At 40.4% G+C, this 21549-nt stretch overlaps 1 protein-coding gene across 1 annotated transcript; it reads right to left on the bottom strand.

Annotated features, from left to right (window-relative positions):
- Nucleotides 1-7733: 7733 nt before the first annotated feature.
- On the bottom strand, nt 7734-8234 carry LOC116024315. Its single transcript, XM_031265210.1, has one exon. The coding sequence runs from the start codon at nt 8232-8234 to the stop codon at nt 7734-7736; it is 501 nt and encodes a 166-aa protein (XP_031121070.1).
- Between the last annotated feature and the right edge of the window lie 13315 nt (nt 8235-21549).

The raw sequence follows: 21549 nt of genomic DNA, 5'->3' as shown, positions 1-21549 counted from the left end.
AATCGTGGAGGGTAATTCCGAAATAATTTATTACGGGGTATCACACTCTACTCCCTTTAAAAGGAGCTTCATCCCCGAAGCTCAAAGCCAATCGGGAACGGAATTATGTCAACAAAATGAAGGTTAAGGGCGCTCAATGACGCAAAGATGATAACAAGCAAATGCGGATTCATGAAGAAGGATTGGATATCAAAAAATGAGTTCGAAAATGGATTAGGAAAACCAAGCCAAAGAATATGTTGGGAAAGAGTCCCACTCACCACTCTAAGACTTCAATCTAGCTAATGCCGAACACTAAACTACCCAATCCTCAGCGAGAGAAATAGCACACAACCTAAAAAGAATTCTACCTAAAGCTTAAACTTGCCTACCTTGCTCAAACAAATCTGGAAACGCTTCATCATCACATCCTCCATATCCTAGGTCGCTCCTTTAGCCACGCGGTTGGATCACATCGCCTTCACGGACTACACAAAAGTTCTTAACGGCTTCACTTCATAACATAGAGCATCTTCAAAGGTTACGACTTCAGGCTGGATATCATGAAGCACATCATGCACATATTTCTTTAGTAGCAAAACGCGAAACGCATCATGCATCTGGTCTAACTTGGTCGGCGTATGACTTCTATCGGTCATGGGCGGCTTTCATTCTTTCTCTAATCAACTCAACTTTTTCGATGACACTTGTAGACACTACGGTCCTAAGATTACCCGATTTACCAAATCTTCCCAACCGAACGGGCTTCTATGCTTCTTTGTTTTGACCTTCTGACCACTTAGGCATTTACTTGCAAAATCTGCCACCTCTTTCGCCATACTCGACTACCAAAATGGTTTCTTGACACCTTTGCCATCAACCAAACTTACTCTTCTTCTTATTTAGTTCTGCATCTTCAGATTGTCCACTCTTGATCTCGACAAGCGCAGGTGGCACAACTCTCATGCCATATAACCTGATGTTGGCTCTCAATGAAAGCACCAATGACGGTAAGAAGTGTTACCGGTATGTATTATTAATCTTAGTATAGTCAATAGTACAATAGTGTTGTCTAGTAATTTTGCGCGTCCATCTACTACAATGTGATTTTCCTTTTATATTCTCGACTACAACGACTCTTTGTCAATGTAACAGATGCTTCCTCTTCAATGTGCACTAAGTGGCCTCTTCAATGTGTACTAAGTGGATAATAATACCAAGGAGCCGTTGGAGTGGCTCCTCCTCTTTAATGTGTAACGGTGGCTATTTGACTCCCTCATTCGCTTGTTCATCTGCCTTCGGGTCCTACATATGGTTCTGGGTTGGGTACTTACCCAATTACCCTGTCATTATCGATTGAGTGTTTGTCAACGAAAGTGATCAATATTTTTTTAAATATTTTTTTGCTTGTTTTTTTGTGTGTATAGTATTTCCTATATTTAAATGTTGGTGTATATATACGCATTTTGGATAGTATGTGCATCCAATTGTGTTGGTTGTGCAACCTAGTGTTGTGAGTTTTGCATTGTAGGCTAGTGACGTGTACACTAGTGCACTTAGTGCGGTGCATCGTAGGACATTGGGATGTCTATATTAGGATGTGGTGTTGTGTTTGAATGCACAATCAGAGAATTATCGATGCACGACATTCGGTTTATGGATGCACAACATTCTATATATGAATGTGCGATCAAAGTAATATGAATACATAGCTTCGGCCAAGCTAATAATCAAATCAGAGAGTTATCAATGCACCAATACACGACATTTTGTATAGGAATGCACCACAGGGCTAAGCTAATAATCAAATACTACTCTACAGCAAATCAACAGGTTCAATAAACCCGTTGGACTCAACGGGTCTAGTGAACCTGTTAAACAGACCCGTTGGTCCAACTAGATTGCTCAACGAGTCTATTAAATCAGTTAGGGAGTCGTTGACTAATCAAATTGTCCTTTGCAACAGCTTCCTTGCCCTTTATCCACGCTAATTATTACTTTTGATCACAACCATAGATTGTATGATTTCAATGACCTACATTACACCACACATTTTCACCTGGGGAGTGAATCTCTCCTGAACGATGGACATATGCACACACACAAAAATAATATACATATGTTTCAATTATAGATAAAGTAATCTAGTTGGTATGACACATGGTTGTTATATTATGTTAAAGGTGACGATGTTGAGACATGTTGACTACAAGTTCAATAGAAATTTAATTTGTGAGATTTATTTATAAATTTGAAATCTACTTATAGTTGAGTAATTTAATATTTATATTTATAACATGTGATTTCTTGTGAGCTTTTATTATGATTTATGAATTCTATAAATTATTTAACTTGATTAATTTTTTTTTGAAAATATTTAACTTGATTAATTAATTTATATAAAATATATTTTGTGTTTCAGTTGTTAAAAAAATTAAATGATATTTTACTTTTTTTTTAAATCATTAAATCATCTAGTCAATGTTATTTAAAAGTTTCTATTGTATATCATTGTATTCAAATTATTTTAGAAAAACAAGAAATATATCTAACTAAAATAAAAATATTTATACATATTATATCAATATAGGAGACGTATGATATATAATGTTTTTTATATTCGAACCATTTTGTAACTATGTTTCATATTTGTTATGAATATTTTATTACATTTTGAAGTATTTTGATTTATAGTCATCAATCAAGAAGATTTTTAGCTTCGTCCTATTTGTAAGTTCTATTTTACAATTTTTTTATTAATAACTAATTTTTTTATTTATTATGATAACAATGTTATTGTTTGTAAGCATATTTAATTTTAAATTGTTTATTCATTTTTATAATATATAATTATTTATTTATGAAGAGATTGATGCAGTTATTGATTATTTTACATTTAGTAAAATATCTAATATCTTTTCATTATTATTATTATTATTATTATTACTATTATTATTATTGTGTATGTAATACTTTTAAAAACTTGTGAATATTATTTTCAAGTTATTTGACATTAATATTTATTTCCTTATGTAATTTAAATTTTAAGTATGAAAATATATGAAATTCCTATTTTTGATATGCCCCGGGCCTATAAAATTATAGAATCGGGCCCGTGTACAAGTCTTGGGCAAATTATGCTGTGGACCCAGGTCCACCTTGTAAGGTGGACCTGGGTCCAAAACTACGTTGTTTTTGTCTTTTTTTTTTTTTTTTTTTTAGTAAACATATTGCTGAATATAGAGTTGTCCAAAAATGTGTGAATGTAGAGTATAGAAATCGTGAATGTAGATTTATGATTGTGTGAATGTAGAGTTGCCCAAAAATGTGTGAATGTGGAGGTTTCAAATTGTGAATATGGAGTATAGAAATCGTGAATGTAGAGTTATGCATGTGTAAATCTGTAATAGAATTAAGAAGTTCTAGCAACTTGTAGCCCTGCATGCAATGTATGAATGTAAAGTTCTCAAGTTGTGAATGTGGAGTATAGGACCTGTGAATATAGAGTTTTGAATGTGTGAATGTGAGTTTACAAATTGTGAATGTAAAGTATAGTTACTAAACATATAATCCTGTAATGTGTGAATGTGGAGTTTACAAATTGTGAATGTAGAGTATAGTGTATGTGAATGTAGACCCATGTCCACCTTACAAGGTGGACCTGGGTCCACAGCATAATCATTGGGCAATTTTTGCTGTGAAACTTAAATACAATGTACATTTTTAATATATTAAAAGTACATTATTTGATAATTTATAAAATAAAATACAATATCAAAAAATGTATTTTATGTAAATAAATAATGTATTTTTAGTATATAGTTAAATTATAATCCACACAATTATGTGGACCATAGACCATGGTGCATGCATGAAATAATGATTCCAAGTCTTGGGAATTGTTATTGACAGAGATCTTGTGGCTCCGATCCGATTTAGAAGCATGGAGGGGAGAAAGTAGTACAGACAGCAAGAAGCTACATCTCAATTTCGTATTAGCTGCAGCGTATATTCATCATCATCACAGATCCGACCCACATTTGACATTATTTCATGTCATAATATGCATGGAGAATCCTAAACAAATTTCGTACAACTATGTTGTTACGTGCTCTTAAATTAGAAAACTGATGGGGTAAAATATAATGTCCTGCTTATTTTCACGCACTTTAAAAACATTAAGGTTCATTGAACCCAAGGTTATGCAGGGCCTGATGCTATTGTTTTATAGGTCCGAGGTATGACGAAAATAAAAAAAGCCGTACTTAAAGTTAGCATTATATCTAAAATTTAAATTACATAAAGAAAAGAAATACTAATGTCAAATAAATTGAAATAAGATTTGTAAATTTTTTTAAAAATTTTACATACACAACAATATAATAATCATAAAAAATTTATAGGTGTTTTTCTAAATGTAAAATAATCAATAACTACATCATCAGTTGCTTCATAAATAAATAATTATAGTTAATAAAAATGTAAAAAATTTAAAACTAAAAAAGTTTACAAACAATAATATTGTAATCATAATAAATAATAATTTAAGTATTAATAAAAACTTATAAAACAAAACTTACAAACAAGGCGAAGCTAAAAATATTTTTGACTGGGGGCGAGAAATCAAAATATTTCAAAATGCAATAAGAATCATTAATAACAAATATGAAATTAAACGTAATTAACTTGATAAAATGATTCGAATAGAAAAGATATTATAAATCACACATATTTTATATCGATATGATATTTATAAATACTTTTTCTTTTATCTATATCAATTTCATGTTTTTCTAGAGTAATTTAAATACGAGAACATATAATAGAAATTTCTAAATTATATTGACTAGATGATTTATAAATATAAAAAAAACTATTTTCTAATTTAATTTTTTTTCCACAAATGAATCACAAAATATATTTCAGGTAGCAGATTAATTAATCTAGTTAAATAATCTTTACAATTCATAACTGATTATAAACCACACAAAAAAATACATGCAAAAAATATAAGTATTAAATTACTCTTCTAGAGTGTAGGGGAAAATGAGAAATTTATTAAAAGTGTGGTTATAAATATACATATTAAATTACTCTTATATAAGTCTAGGGGAAAAAAAAAAAGCTCTTTTAGAGTGTAGGGAGAAAATTTAGAAGTGTCGTTATAAATATAAGCAAGTATCAAATTACTCTAAGTGAAAATTGATGTTTTAAAAATGATATTAAGAGGTCTTTAACACATGACTTTTGAAATAATAACCATATGGCATACCAACTAAGCTGCTTTGTCTTAATTTATTTAATACGTGTGTTACAAACACACACATATGGAGATGGGGTGGGGGTGGACCCCCTCCTAGCATGGGCCTTAGATAAAGGCCCAACCTGCCCTTGCCCTGGGTTGTGAGAAAGCAAGTGTAAAATTTTCTATTTAATAAGTGTGAAAATGATCATGTCAATACTAAAATAAATTAAATAAAAATAATAATTTAACTATATGGTGGCTTCTTGTGGTCGTTGTGGACACTAACACTGATTCTCCCATCTAATGGGTTATTAGGTGATTTATCTCTCCACTATCATGTAAATAAGTTTTACTATGGACCATGGTTCAAAACGGTGCTACTCAAACTGACTGGGTCGATTGGGCCGAATAGATCCATATGCAAAAGAATCAATGATCTTGAATTCGTATCATGTGACTTGACTCGAACGAAGATTTGATTTGCTTCCCCTTTTGATAGGCTTCACAAATCTTGTCTTTGTTGAAGGTCACTTTTGGTAGTCCCTCTACCAGATTTCCTCTAGCTAGCTTGTTAATGGCCTTGAAGTTGAGGTGGTTAAGCTTCTAATGCCATTCCCAACTTAGGTCATTTGTATTCTTAGCTACTAGGCATACATTTGGCTTAGCCGACTTCCAAGCAACTACGTATATGTTATTCTATCTTTTTGCTAATAAAACTATTTCTCCATCTGCTTCATTGATTACACAGCATTGGTCTTTGGAGAATTCTACTTTGTAGCCCTTGTCACAAAACTGACTTGTGATGGGTAGATTGAACTTTAACCCTTCGACATATGAGACACTTCGAATAATCAAACCATTCTTTATAATATGTCCAACTCCCTTTGTTCGGTCACTAGATTCACTTCCGAATACTAGTGTAGGACCATTTATCTCTTTGAAGTTGCTCAGCTCAGATTTGTTTCTCGTCATGTGTCTTGAGCAATCGCTATCTACGTACCATATGGTCCTGTTTCCCTACAACTAAATGATGTCTCCTCGGGTTTCTTTAGGAATTAACCTTTGATTGGTTGTTGCCTCGTGGTTGACTATTCGTGTAATAACCATGCTGATTATTTAAACGAGGTCTATACCGAGTAGTGCTATTATCACTCCTCGGGTTACCATTTGAGTAACTTCCTTTCGCAGGAGCCACAATTCGTTGTTCAGCCTCAACATTCGATTGACTCGTTATTTGTGGTTCTTTTCCCTTATTAGCATTTGTCATTGGCTCGGGATATTCGGTTTGACCTTGATCAAACATAGAATTTAAACCTCTACTAGTATAAGCATCTGTGGGTTTGGTCAATTGAACATGTGCTAGAGAGTTGGAATTGTAGCCGAGTCCGGCTCTATTCCCTGATGGTCTTTGATCATCTACCATTCGGTCTATTATTCTAGACGAATTAGTAAATGTCGCAATTACCTCACGCAAATTTTGCTCTCTGATTTCTCTTGATTTACACTCCTCTTTGAGTAGACGAATTTGTGTCTCAAGCTTACCCATAGAATCAAACATCTCATTATTTTTAAGCACTAGGCCTTCGAGATCTTTTCTTTCGATCAATAGCCGAGCATTCTCTACTTTCAACTTAGAATGAATGTCTTTGATCACCTTGAATTCCTTCGTCATTTTGAGAAATGAAACCCGAGGATCTTCATCGCAAGTAGACTCAGAATTACAATCAGAAGAGGAAGCTTGAGAATTTACCTCGTCTTTATCTGCCATAAGGCGTATGTCCTCGTCTGATTCTTCACAATTGTAAAGACAGATGAGTCCTCTCTCTTCATGTGAACTTTCGATGTCTGAACTCGGGCTTGAACTGCATGGCTCCTCAACCTTCTCGTCAGGTTTTTCTTCGACTGCTAGAGCTTTCCTTCTTCGGTCACTCTTTTGATTGCTACCAGAGTAGTTGGAATTTTGACCATTATTCTTAGTGGATGCACTCCTTGGGTTGGATTGATTTCCAGACCCCTTCGATTGCTCTTGATGCTTTCTCACAATGGGATATGGGCACTTTGCCTTGAAGTGACCAGGCTCCCGGCAATTATAGCATAACATCTGTGCTTCCTCGGGTTCACGAGTTCTTGACCTGCTTGGTCTGTCAGCATGTCTCTGCCTCGATGATTTCGACTTTGCAGAATTATCATGAGATTGATTCTTTCTCATGAACCTCTTGAATTTCCTAATAAACAGCGCAAACTGGTCATCAGTTAAAAAATCTAAGGGATTAGAATTGGACCTTATAGACGTAGATGGTTGGTGGCTGGCAACCAAGGCTATATTCCTCGTCTCTGGTTCCGTCTCGTGCACTGCTTCTCGTTCGAACTCATAGGCCTTGAGATCACTGAAGATTTGGGTGGTGTGGATTGTCTTTAGATCTCGATGATCTCTCATCGCGATCACTTTCATCTCCCAAGACTTTGGAAGACCTCTAAGGATTTTGAGATTAATCTCCTTCTGTGTCAACTACTTTCCCAAATCTGCTACCTCACTTAGTAGCTTCATGAACCGAGTTTCCATGTCAGCTATCGACTCGGTTGGTGCCATTTTAAAGTCCTCAAACCCTTTCATGGCAATTGTTAGCTTGTTCTCCTTTTCCTGCTCATCACCTTCTCCGATAAGCATGAGAGTTTCCCATATCTCCTTGGCAGTCTTGCACTTCCTCACCCTTGGAAACAATGTCTCGTCCAAGGTCTTGTATAATATGTCTCTGGAAATATTATCAAGATTGCTTCGAGTTCTTTCTTCTGGACTGTATGAGGGTTTGGGTTTTGTTATCATCTCGGGTGCAGTAGCTCCTCCTTCAGCTGCATGATTTGGGTTGACCATCATGATTTCGATAGGTCCATCCGTAATAACGTCCCACATTTCATCGTGTATAGCCGATAGGTGAGCCTGCATTCGCACTTTCCAGTCATCAAACTTGGATAGATTAAACATTAAATGCCTTGATTGATGATGATCCATATTAAACATTGTGCAAAGTAAAAATACGATTTTGATAGTTTTTCAAGTGAGATATCTAGACAGTATGCACAGCGTGTTTACCGATCAAGGAAACGTGCTCTGGTACCACTTGTTGGTCCCGATGGGTTGCTAAGTGAGTATAGACTCACTGGGGTTTTTTAAAATTTCTTCACAAGTAATTATCCTTCAGAGATAATACTTGATCAAATAGTTTTACAGCGGAAAATGTTAGACTCTTGAAATATTAATTATAACTTTGCACATGTTTGATATAGTAAGAAAATGATTAGGTATGGTCTCAAATATGCAGTGCAATAATGTAAATGATAAGTAAGAGAGAGAGAGAGAGAGAGAGAGAGAGAGAGAGAGAGAGAGAGAGAGAGAGAGAGAGAGAGAGAGAGAGAGATTTATAATGGTTGGGCTAATGAAGCCTACTCCACTCTTCTTCACAACTAGTGAAGGTTTGCACTAATGTCTTCTTTCTTAGTACAAAACCCACACAGTGAGCTCCCTTGATCACAAAGCGGGGTAGCACACACTTCTATAGGTTTTTCGACAACTCAAGTCTACTCCGCCTCTTTCTACTTTTTCACCAAGTAGAGTTTGTTGAATGATGATTTGAACTTGTCTTCCAACTTGAAATCTTGGCATTGATATTCTTGAATAAATGATTAAGCTACACAAGATTTCTCATAAAGACTAGATAATACTTTGAAGTTTTTCTCTCTCTTTTACACACTAAAAATTTTGCTTGATGTTAGAGCGTTTTTGCTTGCAATATCATGAATGGGTCGGCGACTTCAATCTGAATGAAGTGGGGGCATTTATAGGTGTGAATTTTGTGTTCGTTAGAGGGAAGACAGAAATTCAAAATCCTTTTTCTTTGTCCAGTGTGTAATATCCTCAGGGTATTAAGACCATGTGGGTGTTAGTACTATGTAGTCGTTTGTCCTTAAAAGTGAGTAGACTTTTTGGCTTTTTGTCTTACACTAAGGGCAAAACTTTAATGCACCTTGGGATTACTTTCTAGGACTTCAATTTATCCAAGGTTGATCACCCATGATTTTAAGGTTTCTAACAGAGTGACGCTCAGAAAATGTTCTCTGGCTTGTCCACACCAATAATGAATGATCCGTGCCTTAAATGCTCAATAACGAATAATTTGTTAGGAACATCATGTAATAGGTTTTGATGATACCAACTGTTAAGTAGAAATCCCCAAGTCTCGATGCATAGGCAAAACGCTGTAAGTTCGACAAGTAAACCAAGAGCGAAAATACAACCGGGTAACTTTGAGCTCAACTCGGAAAATATTTAAGCTTGAGGTAAATTTGTTTGAACATCTTAGAAGTCTCGTGTGTTGTAATCATATAGACAGATCAGAAGAAAGCATGGGACAACACTGGAGGAATAAGGGTCTGCGAGACATCAACTAAGTCTCGAGACATAAGCAGAGTTCGAGAGGTAGGACCTCTCGATACAGTTATCCAGTTCGAGACATAAACAGAGTTCGAGAGATAGACCTCTCGATATTTGAGTTCGAGACATTAAGCAATCAAGATATCAACCTTGGTCTCGATACACTAACAATTCTCCAACAAAGCTGAATGACGGTCATACTTAAAGTTTGGAGAAGAAGAATATCATGGAGATGGAATAATGAAGAGGTGCCGAACGTGAAGATTTCAAAATGGGCGGAAATGGATGACACGTCAGATTTCCACCACAAACGGTCAAAAGGTGCACCAATGCTGAAGTGATCTGATTCCCTACAAACAAGGAATAATGGGAATATAAAAAGAGTAACTTTTACCAAAAGACGAAAGTGGAGCATGGACTCAAGAAAGTGAACTATGGAATATTCACTACAAGACAAAGAGGTTCAAGTTACAAGATCACCACTCCATGAAATATGCTGAAAATATGCAAGACCCATGATCAGCATGGGAGACAAATTTCAAACGGAATAATTTTCCCTCCAACGGAATTATTCCTCTACTCTCATATATAAGGACGTAAAGACAGAGAAGAAAAAAGGGGAAAAGAGAGAAAAAGGAGTTAAAAAGAAAAGAGGTTCGAAATTCTTAAGAAGTGTCTGTCTAAAACGTTCAAGTGCAAGTGCTAAATTTGGAATATCATCCTGATATTCAAAACAGCGAGAAAACACATCTTAGTGTTTAAGAGAGTTACAAAGCTTAAACTGTTATACATCTAGAAGGTGACCGAAGCTGCTCTACATCGAAGTTGATTCAACGATAGCTTGTGGTCAGATTGGAGTCTGTTACATTCAACTGTGACAACCAAAAACACCTTGCTTTGGATTAAGCAAGAGAGGTGGAGTAACCTGGCAGCTGTCCGAGTGAAAGAAACCTGAGGCTTGACGCGGGCTTGGTGATCAAAGGTCAAGTGCTCGAGAGGTGGAGTAACAAGAAGCGGGGCGAAAAACCTGAGGCTTGAGGCGGGCTTCGTGATCAAAGCTCAAGCGCTCGATATTGTACTAAAAAGGGAAGTTTTTAGTGCAATCCTTCCAGGGAGTTTCTGGAAGAAGAGTGGACGTAGGCGGGTTGGCCGAACCACTTAAAAATCTCTCTTGCATTTACTTACTGCTTTTATCTCTCGCTAACCTCTCGATTGCACTGCATATAAACGCACCTCTCGAACTAACTCAAACTCGTGCTAACTAAAAGGGGATAACATTTCCGCTGCGCATAAAACTTTGTCTTCACCTCGTGAGGTATCGAACCTAAACATCCTAAGTTCAATACACACGAGAGGTCGAAAAGATTTGCAAAATCTTATACAAGTCTATTCACCCCCCCCTCTAGACTTGTACCCCATCCCCTTGGGACCAACAATTGGTATCAGAGCGAGTTCTCTGATCGATATAAACCTTTGTTTATATTGCCTAGAGATCCTTCTTTGAAAAATCTTCTTAAATATTTTCAAAGCACGAGATAATTTTTCAATATGGACAGCATGTTGTCGAGACATCTTCTCTTTGATCTTAGCAGGTTTGACGACTGGAAAACACGCATGCTTGCGTACTTATCAGCCCTCCATGATGAGATGGCCGAGGTTATAACTTCTGGACCAGTCAAGATCCTAATGGTTAATACTGCTGCAGTTCAAACCCAAGAAACACCAAAGTACATCCCAAAACCTAGGGAAGAATGGACCAGTGATGATAGGAAGAGAAACAACCTGGACAATATTGCCAAGGATATTCTCTTCAGAGCTATAGACGAAACCATCTTCCCAAAAGTGAGGAAGTGCAAAACGGCAAAAGAGGTATGGGATACTTTGATGTTAATTGGTGAAGGTGACGAACAGGAAAAGGAAAACAAGCTCACCGTGGCCATGAAAAAGTTCGAAGACTTCAAGATGAAGCCAGGAGAGAGCATCGACAGCATGGAGTCTCGGTTCATGAAGCTCACAACCGAGATCAGTGACCTTGAAAAGGAGATCCCACAAAAGGAGCTGAACCTGAAGGTCTTACGTGGCCTCACTAAGGAGTGGGAAGTAAAGGTGATCACGATGAGAGATCACCGAGATCTGAAGGAAACCACAACAGACAAACTCTTCCGGGATCTCAAAGCCTTCGAGTTCGAGATGTTCCCAAGAGATGAGGACATTGTGGATCGACGAAACGTAGCACTTGTTGCTGAGCAACCATCCACATCTTCAAGGTCAGACTCTAATCCTATGAATGTTATGTCTGACGAACAGTTTGCTCTCTTTGTGAGAAAGTTCAGGAAATACATGAAGATGAACCAGGAGAGCAACAAAAGTTCACCTTCCTCCTCAAGAAGGAAAAATGAGAGATATCCATCCAGAAGGACGGAGGAGGAAAATCAGGGTCTATGCTACAACTGTAGAAGACCGGGACATTTCAAGGCCGAATGCCCTTACCCACTAGTAAGCAAGCATCAGGGCCAAGAAGGCAAGGATTCCAAGAGAATAGAGGAATCCAGGGAGAAGCCAACACAAGGTGGCTTCAAAGGATCATCAAAGACGTATCAGCGCAGGAAGGCGCTTGTTGCTGAAGAATTCGAGAGGACAATCGAGGAGTCCGAGACGTCGAGCTCCAGCGAAAGCAGCAGCAGCTCAGAGGATGAGAGGGGGCTCATCTGCTTATACACCGAGGAAGAGGAGAATCAATGCCTAATGGCCATTGACAACGAGGTAACCTCTACTCCTACATCTCGCTGCTCTACTTCTACCTCTCGTTGTTCTTCATTTAAAAGCGATGAGGACCCCTTCGAGATGTTGGAATCGCTCAGAAGGAACCTTAACATCGCCAATAGCACTCATGCTAGAGTGATGGATGAAAACAGCAAGCTAACTGCTGAAAGAGATATGCTTAAGAACGTCTCGAAAGAGAATTTGGAGCTGACTCTCAAAGTAAGTGAGTTAGAAGCCAAAGTAATCCTACTATCTGAAGAGTGCAAAGCTCGAGAGACGAGAGAGCTTAATCTTCGAAAGGTCATAGCATCATACACTAATTCCTCCAAAGCTATGGAGAAAATGGTGGTTGATCACAGACCTACAAGTGATAGAACCGGTCTAGGGTTCCATCAAGACCATCTCTCGAGAGATAAACAGACCAATGGTTTGGGAACTTCAAGAAATGGAGGATCTCAACCCAAACCAAATAAAGGTCATAAAGGACCAACAGAAAAGACCAGAGTAGCTATTCATAAACCGTCCCTATACACCAGCAATGGAAAGTATAGGAAAGCTACGAAGAATGGCCGGGTAAACAATATCGAGAGATCACCTTGCTATCTCTCGCAAGGCCATTCCAAGTACAAAAAGAGCTACACTCCATATAATGCACCTCAAGGCAAATATGGAAGGTCTGAGATCCACATAGTTAGGAACTCACGGATGGAGAAAGGAAGACTCTATCCATCTAGTGAGAATTGGTCATCAAATCACAAGTTCTGGAAGAAACCTCACTTTCAGCAATTTCACATGACCAAACAGCGTATGAAAGGCATGGTGCATAAGCCGGTCGAAAAGTCTCTACCTAAGTTGATTTATGCACCAAAGAGGCCTAAAACCTTTGCTAGCATTCCTTATAATTATCAAACGTACAATGGCTACATTGCGCCTAGGCCTGGAATAATGGGCACAAGGTATAAATGGATGCCTAAACTCACTAACCCACCAGGACCCAAAGTTTGGGTACCTAAACTTGCTTGATTTCCTTGCAGGACACCAGGGACGTGTGGTTCATTGACAGTGGATGTTCGAGACATATGACTGGAAATCTAACACTGCTTGAGAACATCCAACCTATCGAAGGTCCCTTGGTGACATTTGGCGACAACGAGAAGAAGGGGCGCACAAGAGCTGTTGGTGAAATCCAAAAGAATGAGCTGGTTATTAAAGGAGTGTCCTACGTTGAGGGGCTCAAGTTCAATCTCCTTAGTACAAGCCAGTTCTGTGACAAGGGCCACAAAGTTGTCTTCACCAAAAGCAAATGTCAGATTATGAACGAGGAATCTCTCGAAGTCGTCTTGGAAGCAGCAAGGAAAGGAAACATGTACATAGTGGATTGGAGGTCTGCAAAACCATCCCTATGTATGCTAGCAAGGAGCAAGGAAGATTTATGCTGGGATTGGCACAGTAAGCTTAGTCATCTGAACTTCAAGACTATCAACAAGCTTACTAAGAGGAACTTAGTGGAAGGACTGCCCAAAGTGACGTTTCGAAAGGATAAAATCTGTGAGGCATGTCAACGTTGCAAACAGATCAAATCCTCCTTCAAGAGCAAAGCCGAGACATCATCCACTAGACCATTAAGTCTTCTTCACATGGACTTATTTGGCCCAGTGGATCCACCCAGCATAAAGGGAAAGAAGTACACTCTTGTGGTAGTGGATGACTACACAAGATTCACTTGGACCGTGTTCTTAACCAAGAAAAGCGAGACAAAAATTGCCCTACCAAATCTCTTGAAACAAGTTCAAGTTGAAAAGGAAGTCTCGATACTAAAGATCCGGTCAGATCAAGGTGGAGAGTTCGTTAATCAAGTAATCGAGAGCTACTGCAACGAGAACGGAATTCATCATCAACTATCAGCTGCTCGAACACCTCAACAAAACGGGGTTGCTGAAAGAAGGAACAGAACTCTCAAAGAAGCCGCAAGGACCATGCTCTCGCAAGCCAACATATCACAAGGATTTTGGGCAGAAGCAATCAACACAGCGTGCTACACCCAAAATCGGTCCTTGATAGTAAAAGGAGTTGGAAAGACTCCATATGAGTTGTGGAATGGAAGAAAACCGAATGTAAGCCACTTCCACTCATTCGGGTGCAAATGCTATATTCACAACAATGGGAAGACTCAACGAAGAACTTTTGAAGAAAAGGCAGATGATGGAGTATTTCTGGGATACTCATCGACAAGCAAAGCACTCAGAGTCTTCAACAAGCGGAGTTTGGTGGTTGAAGAGTCCATACATGTTACCTTTGATGAAAGGGCATCAACAGATCAACCATCAAAGACAACGGAAGCTGCTGAGGAAGATCAGCCAGAGTCTATCGAGAGATCAAACTTACCTCTCGAAGACAAGCAGTCGATAGTTCGAGACGTTGCAGAACTCCAGTCAGAATCAGATGATGAAGAGTCTACCAAGAAGAAAGCGCCTGACTCAGTTGATCAAAACCAGATCATAGATGTTCAACCCATATCTCAACCTTCAATGGAAGTATCAACTGAGGAGCCGCAACCCGACCTAAGATGGCTGAGAAGTCACCCTGCTGATCAAGTGATCGGAGATGTACGTGACAGAGTTCGAACCAGATCAGCTTACAGAGAAAGCATGTTTGCTTGTTTTCTATCTCAAATAGAGCCTAAGGTGATCGATGAGGCTCTAAGCGACGCAGATTGGGTGCAAGCAATGCAAGAGGAACTTCATCAGTTCGAGAGGAACGACGTTTGGGAACTAGTTCCGAGACCTCATCATCAGAATGTCATTGGTACAAAGTGGGTTTTCAGAAACAAGATGAATGAGGATGGAGTTATTGTTAGGAACAAGGCCAGACTTGTTGCCAAAGGCTACTGTCAGGAGGAAGGAATAGATTTTGATGAAACCTTCGCTCCAGTGGCACGTCTCGAAGCCATACGCATCTTTCTCGCATATGCCGCCTTCAAAGACTTTAAGGTATATCAAATGGATGTCAAGAGCGCTTTTCTGAACGGACTTCTCGAAGAAGAGGTGTACGTTGAACAACCTCCGGGTTTCTTGAAGGACGTAGGAGCTGACAAAGTATACAAGTTGAAGAAGGCACTCTACGGCTTAAAACAAGCTCCAAGAGCTTGGTATGATACCTTATCCTCTTTTCTACTTCAGTGTGGGTTCACCAAAGGCCTAGTGGACAAAACATTGTTTAGAATTAAGGATGGGGATCACATCTTATTGGTGCAAATCTATGTGGACGATATCATTTTTGGTAGCACCAATCCAGACTTGTGCGAGAAGTTCTCCAGTTTGATGAAAGGAAAGTTCGAGATGAGCATGATGGGAGAGCTCAACTACTTCCTTGGACTACAAGTGAGACAGCTTAAGGAAGGTATCTTCATCAACCAGGAGAAATACACCAAGGATCTGCTCAGGAAATACAACATAGAAGGGAATTCCTCAGTCAAAGTACCTATGGGAACCTCTCTACGTATCGATNTCTTTCAAGAGCAAAGCCGATACATCATCCACTAGACCATTAAGTCTTCTTCACATGGACTTATTTGGCCCAGTGGATCCACCCAGCATAAAGGGAAAAAAGTACACTCTTGTGGTAGTGGATGACTACACAAGATTCACTNGTAGTTCGAGAGGTCACTTCGAAAGATAACAAACTGATATCTCTGAAAGGAGGAATAAGGAGGGTTAGGGATCAAAGGGAAGATCCCTAACCAGATCAAGATGGAGGAATAAGGAGGGTTAGGGATCAATCACTCAGGGGGAAGATCCTTAACCAGATCAAGACGGAAGAATAAGGAGGTTTAGGGATCAATCACTCAGGGGAAAGATCCTTAAACTCATGAGGAAGATCATTCACCTTCGAAAGGTGAATTTGATAAGCTCAACGGATATATGAGGTGGAACGGCTATCTTTGGACATAAATGCTAGCCACGTGGTCATCGGTTACTGACGGTTTTTCGCACTTAAGGGCATTATCTTGATTAGTGGGAGCATGCTTATTTTAAAATATCAATACTCCACTGTCTCAAAGCTTAAACCGTTCTATACTTTACCGAAATACCCTTACCAAAATACCTTATAAGCTGACCGTTATCAGCGGTATTTCTGACTTCTCACATCTTTTAAATCAACCGGGATCCTTCCACGGGTCAAACTCTCAACCCTACCCATATATCCAACCCGAATCCGCCTAATATAAAAGCAAAATCCTTCTTCTTTACCCGGATTCAAACTCAAAACCATATACCCAAAATCCCCAAATCCTTAGACACTGTACACATTCCCTCCAAAACACACAAACTTTCTTCAATGGCGTCTGAATCATCATCTTCTTCATCTTCATCTTCATCCTCCAGTGCATACCAGAGAGAGCTAGACCACATACGCTCTCAGATTAAACAAGTCAAGGCGGGAAGCATCCTTGACAAAGATGGCTTCATCACCCACTCGCCAAATCCAACAATGGCGGAGAGAGTCTTGAAGAAATTTGAGAAGGCAGGACTAATGCGGTACATGACGCATGACTACCGAACCATTCATGACCTCGACTACACAGAATGGTTCGCTCATGCCAAGGTCACGAAGGGCAAGATTGAAAGCCGCTTCAACGAAATAGACATAACAATCTCTGTGGGTGATTTACGAGCAGCATTCGACTTTGCTACGTCGGAGGAGGCAGTCAAGCACCTATCGGACTACAACATGGATAAGCAGGAGTTTTGGGACAAAATCCGATTGGAGACTGCACCACCCAGAGCATCCTCTGCCCTCCGCAGATTTCATTTGAAGGAGAGGTTTGCCCTAGCCGCCGAGTGACCTCGACTACACAGAATGGTTCGCTCATGCCAAGGTCACGAAGGGCAAGATTGAAAGCCGCTTCAACGAAATAGACATAACAATCTCTGTGGGTTGGTTTTGGCTCACATCATCTTCGACTGCCTCAAACACCAAGTGCAGAGNAGCATTCGACTTTGCTACGTCGGAGGAGGCAGTCAAGCACCTATCGGACTACAACATGGATAAGCAGGAGTTTTGGGACAAAATCCGATTGGAGACTGCACCACCCAGAGCATCCTCTGCCCTCCGCAGATTTCATTTGAAGGAGAGGTTTGCCCTAGCCGCCGAGCTCATCATAAAATTCATCCTCGGCAAGGTGTCCGGAACAGACGAAGTCAATCTGGACACTCTGAAAATCCTCCACGCCATCTGGAACAACAACAAGTTGGACTGGGCTCACATCATCTTCGACTGCCTCAAACACCAAGTGCAGAGCTCAGTTTCCAACTCCGACCTGACAATCTACAAAAAGGTTGGTTTTGGCTTTGTTGTTCAATTTCTATTGAGACTGAAGGGCTTCGAACTGAGGGAAGGGCGAGAGGTTCATCGGAATACCTATATGGGTAGAACGAAACCTCAAGCTAAGGCAAAAGGTGCTAAGGATGCATCTTCACCCTCAAAGCCTAAGGGAAGGGGCAAAAGGAAATCCCCAGCTAAGGAGAAGCGCTCTGATGACGAGCTTTTGGACACCCTAGTCAAGAGGGTTGAATTGAAAAGGAAGGCCAAGAGGACCAAGACTGCTGCTGTCACCCAGGTTCGAGAGGTGACACCGTCCGTTATACAAGTACCATTTGAGGACAGGGCACAAGCCCAGGGGGAACCTCAGGCTACACCGGCCACTGAGGTTGAGAGAGTGCCCCCTACCAAGTCCCTGTCAGGAACTTTAAGTGTTGATATACTTGCTGTTGATGGTACTGAGGATGTTGATGAATCTGTTGGTTTGCCTCAAGAGGAGGCTCGAGAAGTTGAAGGTACTGGGATCAGTGATCCAGTACAGGGTATTGTTGAGGAACCACGACAGGTGGTTCGAGAGGTAGATATTCCAGCAGCTGAAGATCTAGACTGTGTGGTGGCTGCTGATGGTCAGGGCACTGTGGTCAGGAACCCAGTGCAAGCTTTTCTGAATGATGGGTTGACACATGATCTCTCGGTTGTTCGAGAGATAACTGAACAAGCTGTGGAGTGTGCATCAGCAACAGAAATCCTACCTGCTGACTCTGATGAGCTGAATGCTGAAATCACATCTCGATTGAATCAAAGTGTTGAGAATGTATCGAGTTTGGACGACTTCTCCAGAGTACTTCGCCGGATCAACTGGAGAACAGGTCCCTTTGATCAATTGATCTCAAGAGCAGCAGAGATGGAGGCTGAGGAACGATTTGCACTAAACTGGTTAGATCTCACTGAAATCCCAGCCGACGAGCTTCAAAACCGTGCCCATGAGATGCAAGTAATCAGGAGTAATCTTGGTCTATCTGACAAAGGAAAGGGCATAGCTGTTGATGCACAAGAAGATGAAGCCGAGCCTGAAGAAGATCCTGAACTAGATGCTCAATTTCGAGAGGATATCAGGCTTGCCACAGCAATATCCTTGGGACAAAGTGTAGAACACACGAGAGGTCCAGGAGAGACCTCTGGGGTTGCTCGAGATGATGCTGACACTCCTACTCCAACTGCAGCAATCCCCTTGTCCCAAGTGAGTGAATCTGCTCTAGAAGACCAGGTAGCTTCGAGAGGTGAATCCGAGACCTCTGAAGCACATGAGGTGGCACCTAACTCTGTCTTACTACTGCCACCACCTGAGTCCACACCCTCGAATGCAATAGATGAAGCTCAGACAGTTCGAGAGGGTGAAATTTTGTTGCTCCAACTCCCAGGCTTTCCCATCGATATGGTTAATAGGGAAAGGTGGAGTGCACCAGTTGCTCCTGAGATAATAGATATTCCAGATTCACCAGAGAATACTGAAGTGCAAACAAGTGAGCAACAAGAGCAGAATGAGGAGAACCCTGCTGGTTCGAGAGTTGAGGTTCAAGAAGGTGGAAACCGGGAAGCACCTGCCGATGAATCAACTCCTCCAGTAGATGATCACGTTCCCAGCACTGGTTCGAGAGGTAGTGTTGAGGGGGAACCTCAATCAGATGGAAACCGGGAAGCATCTGATGCAGAGACTCCCACCTTGGCCAATCCTACCTTACCAGCAGCTGAAGCTGAGGCTCCAGGTTCGAGAGGTGAAGAGCAAGAAGTGATCCATCCCTCAGGTGGAAACCGGGAAGCACCTGATATGGAGCTACCTTCGAGCTCTGATCCCAGTGTCCCTGCTGAACCTCAGGAAGTCAGTCGAGAGGTGGACTCGCAATTGCAAGTCATGGGTGGAAATCTGGAAGCACCCAAGTCCCCTCCAACGAAAGGTACATCTCGATCCTCATCTCCTACTTCTGACTATGATCAACAGGCCGAAGAAGTCTTCATTGGCGAAGTGCGTCAATTCATGGCTGATCAATCTCAGAAGATGGCTCAGCTCGAAAGAATACTCGCTGTGGTCCGCAATGCTGCAATGCCTGCTGATGGCACAAGTGAATCCCAAGGCCGTCATGCCGAACTTCTCGAACAGGCGATATGGGCTGAGGATGCAGCACGGAAAGCCACTGATGAAGCCGCTGTAGCTCGAGCAGAGGCTGCAAGTGCGAGGGCTGAATTAGCCGAGATGCGAGCAGAGCTGCGAGCCTTCCAATATTCCAGTGAACTTCGACAGGATGTGATGAAGGCCATACTCGATGACCTGTCGAACCAAGTCCCTGCCCAACTTCAAGCTATTTTCGAAGGTATGTCCACCCTCCTCTCCCGTACTGATGATGCCAACAAGGGGGAAAATAAAGAGAAAAAGAAGGGGGATACAACGGGCAAGAAAAGGGCAGCAAGTGAACCAGCTGGACCACCTCCAAAAATACCAAGAATCATGAGCAAAGCAGTGGAGGATGCCAAACAGGCAGAAAACCTAAGGGTCCAGCGTACACTGGAAATGGAGAGAAGGAGAGAAGAGGACAGAGAAAGAAGAAGAAAAAGACAAGAACGACAGTCAGAAGAAGAAAGGAAGATAGATCTTCTCATGACAAACTTTAAGTTTGGGAACAGAGAAGACACTGAACAAATTCTGACTCTGGAGATATTCAAGCTTCTGAAAATCACTGGAATATCAACACACAGCAACATGTCTCCAGAAGAATGCATTGCTTGGTGGAAAGATGGAGTAATTGATGGTGAGTTCGTGGGGGAAGCCTACAGGAACTACAGGCATCTAGATGTCACAGATGAATACTTAAGCCTGGTAAATCCGAAAGACCCCATCAAGACACGAGAAGCCATTAACAAGAAAAGGAAAGGCAACAAGAAGTAAGCTCTCGTGGTCCAAACTCCATCTTATTTCAATGTATTGATACTTATGTTGTTCTTGGTCTTACTTCTTTGAATCTTTTCCACTAAACTCTGTTATGTAAACATTCCCTTAATCTTAATACATATATCTTCTGCTGGGGGTGTTGCGTGAGTTTACCTATTCATGTTTAGTAGAATTGTTGTCAAACTTACCATATGCGCTGAAAATAAAATCAATGCTTTTTCTTTTTCAAATCAGCCATATAAGTAAGTATAAGTGTTGGCATCATCAAAAAGGGGGAAATTGTTAGGAACATCATGTAATAGGTTTTGATGATACCAACTGTTAAGTAAGAATCCCCAAGTCTCGATACATAGGCAAAACAATGTAAGTTCGATAAGTAAACTAAGAGCGAAAATACAACCGGGTAATTTGAGCTCAACTCGGGAAATATTTAAGCTTAAGGTAAACTTGTTTGAACAACTTAGAAGTTTTCGTGTTGTAAGCAAACAGATAGATCAGAAGCAGGCACGAGACAACTCTGGAGGAATAAGGGTCTACGAGACATCAACTAAGTCTCGAGACACAAGCCAAGTTCGAGAGGTAAGGACCTCTCGATATACCTATCGAGTTCGAGACGTAAAGAATATTCGAGAGATAGACCTCTCGATACATGGGATTGAAACATCAAGTGGTCGAGACATCTTCTATGGTCTCGATAAACCGGCACTTCTCCAAGAGGCTGAATGTTAGTCAACATGTGCAGATAAAATACTCTAAGTTTGGAGAAGAAGAATATCATGGAGATAAAATATTGAAGAGGTGCTGAGCGGGAGGTTTCAAAATGGACGGAAGTGGATGACACGTCAGACCTCCACCACAAACGGTCAA

This window comes from Ipomoea triloba, chromosome 7 (genome assembly GCF_003576645.1).
Source record: "Ipomoea triloba cultivar NCNSP0323 chromosome 7, ASM357664v1".
Classification (NCBI taxonomy): domain Eukaryota; kingdom Viridiplantae; phylum Streptophyta; class Magnoliopsida; order Solanales; family Convolvulaceae; genus Ipomoea; species Ipomoea triloba.
The sequence above is the reverse complement of the archived record's forward strand: the minus strand, read 5'-3'. Positions and strand labels throughout refer to the sequence as shown.

What these genes read in the sequence shown, in the direction of transcription:
- LOC116024315 (XM_031265210.1), bottom strand. Translation starts at nt 8,234, where the DNA reads ATGGATCATCATCAATCAAGGCATTTAATGTTTAATCTATCCAAGTTT.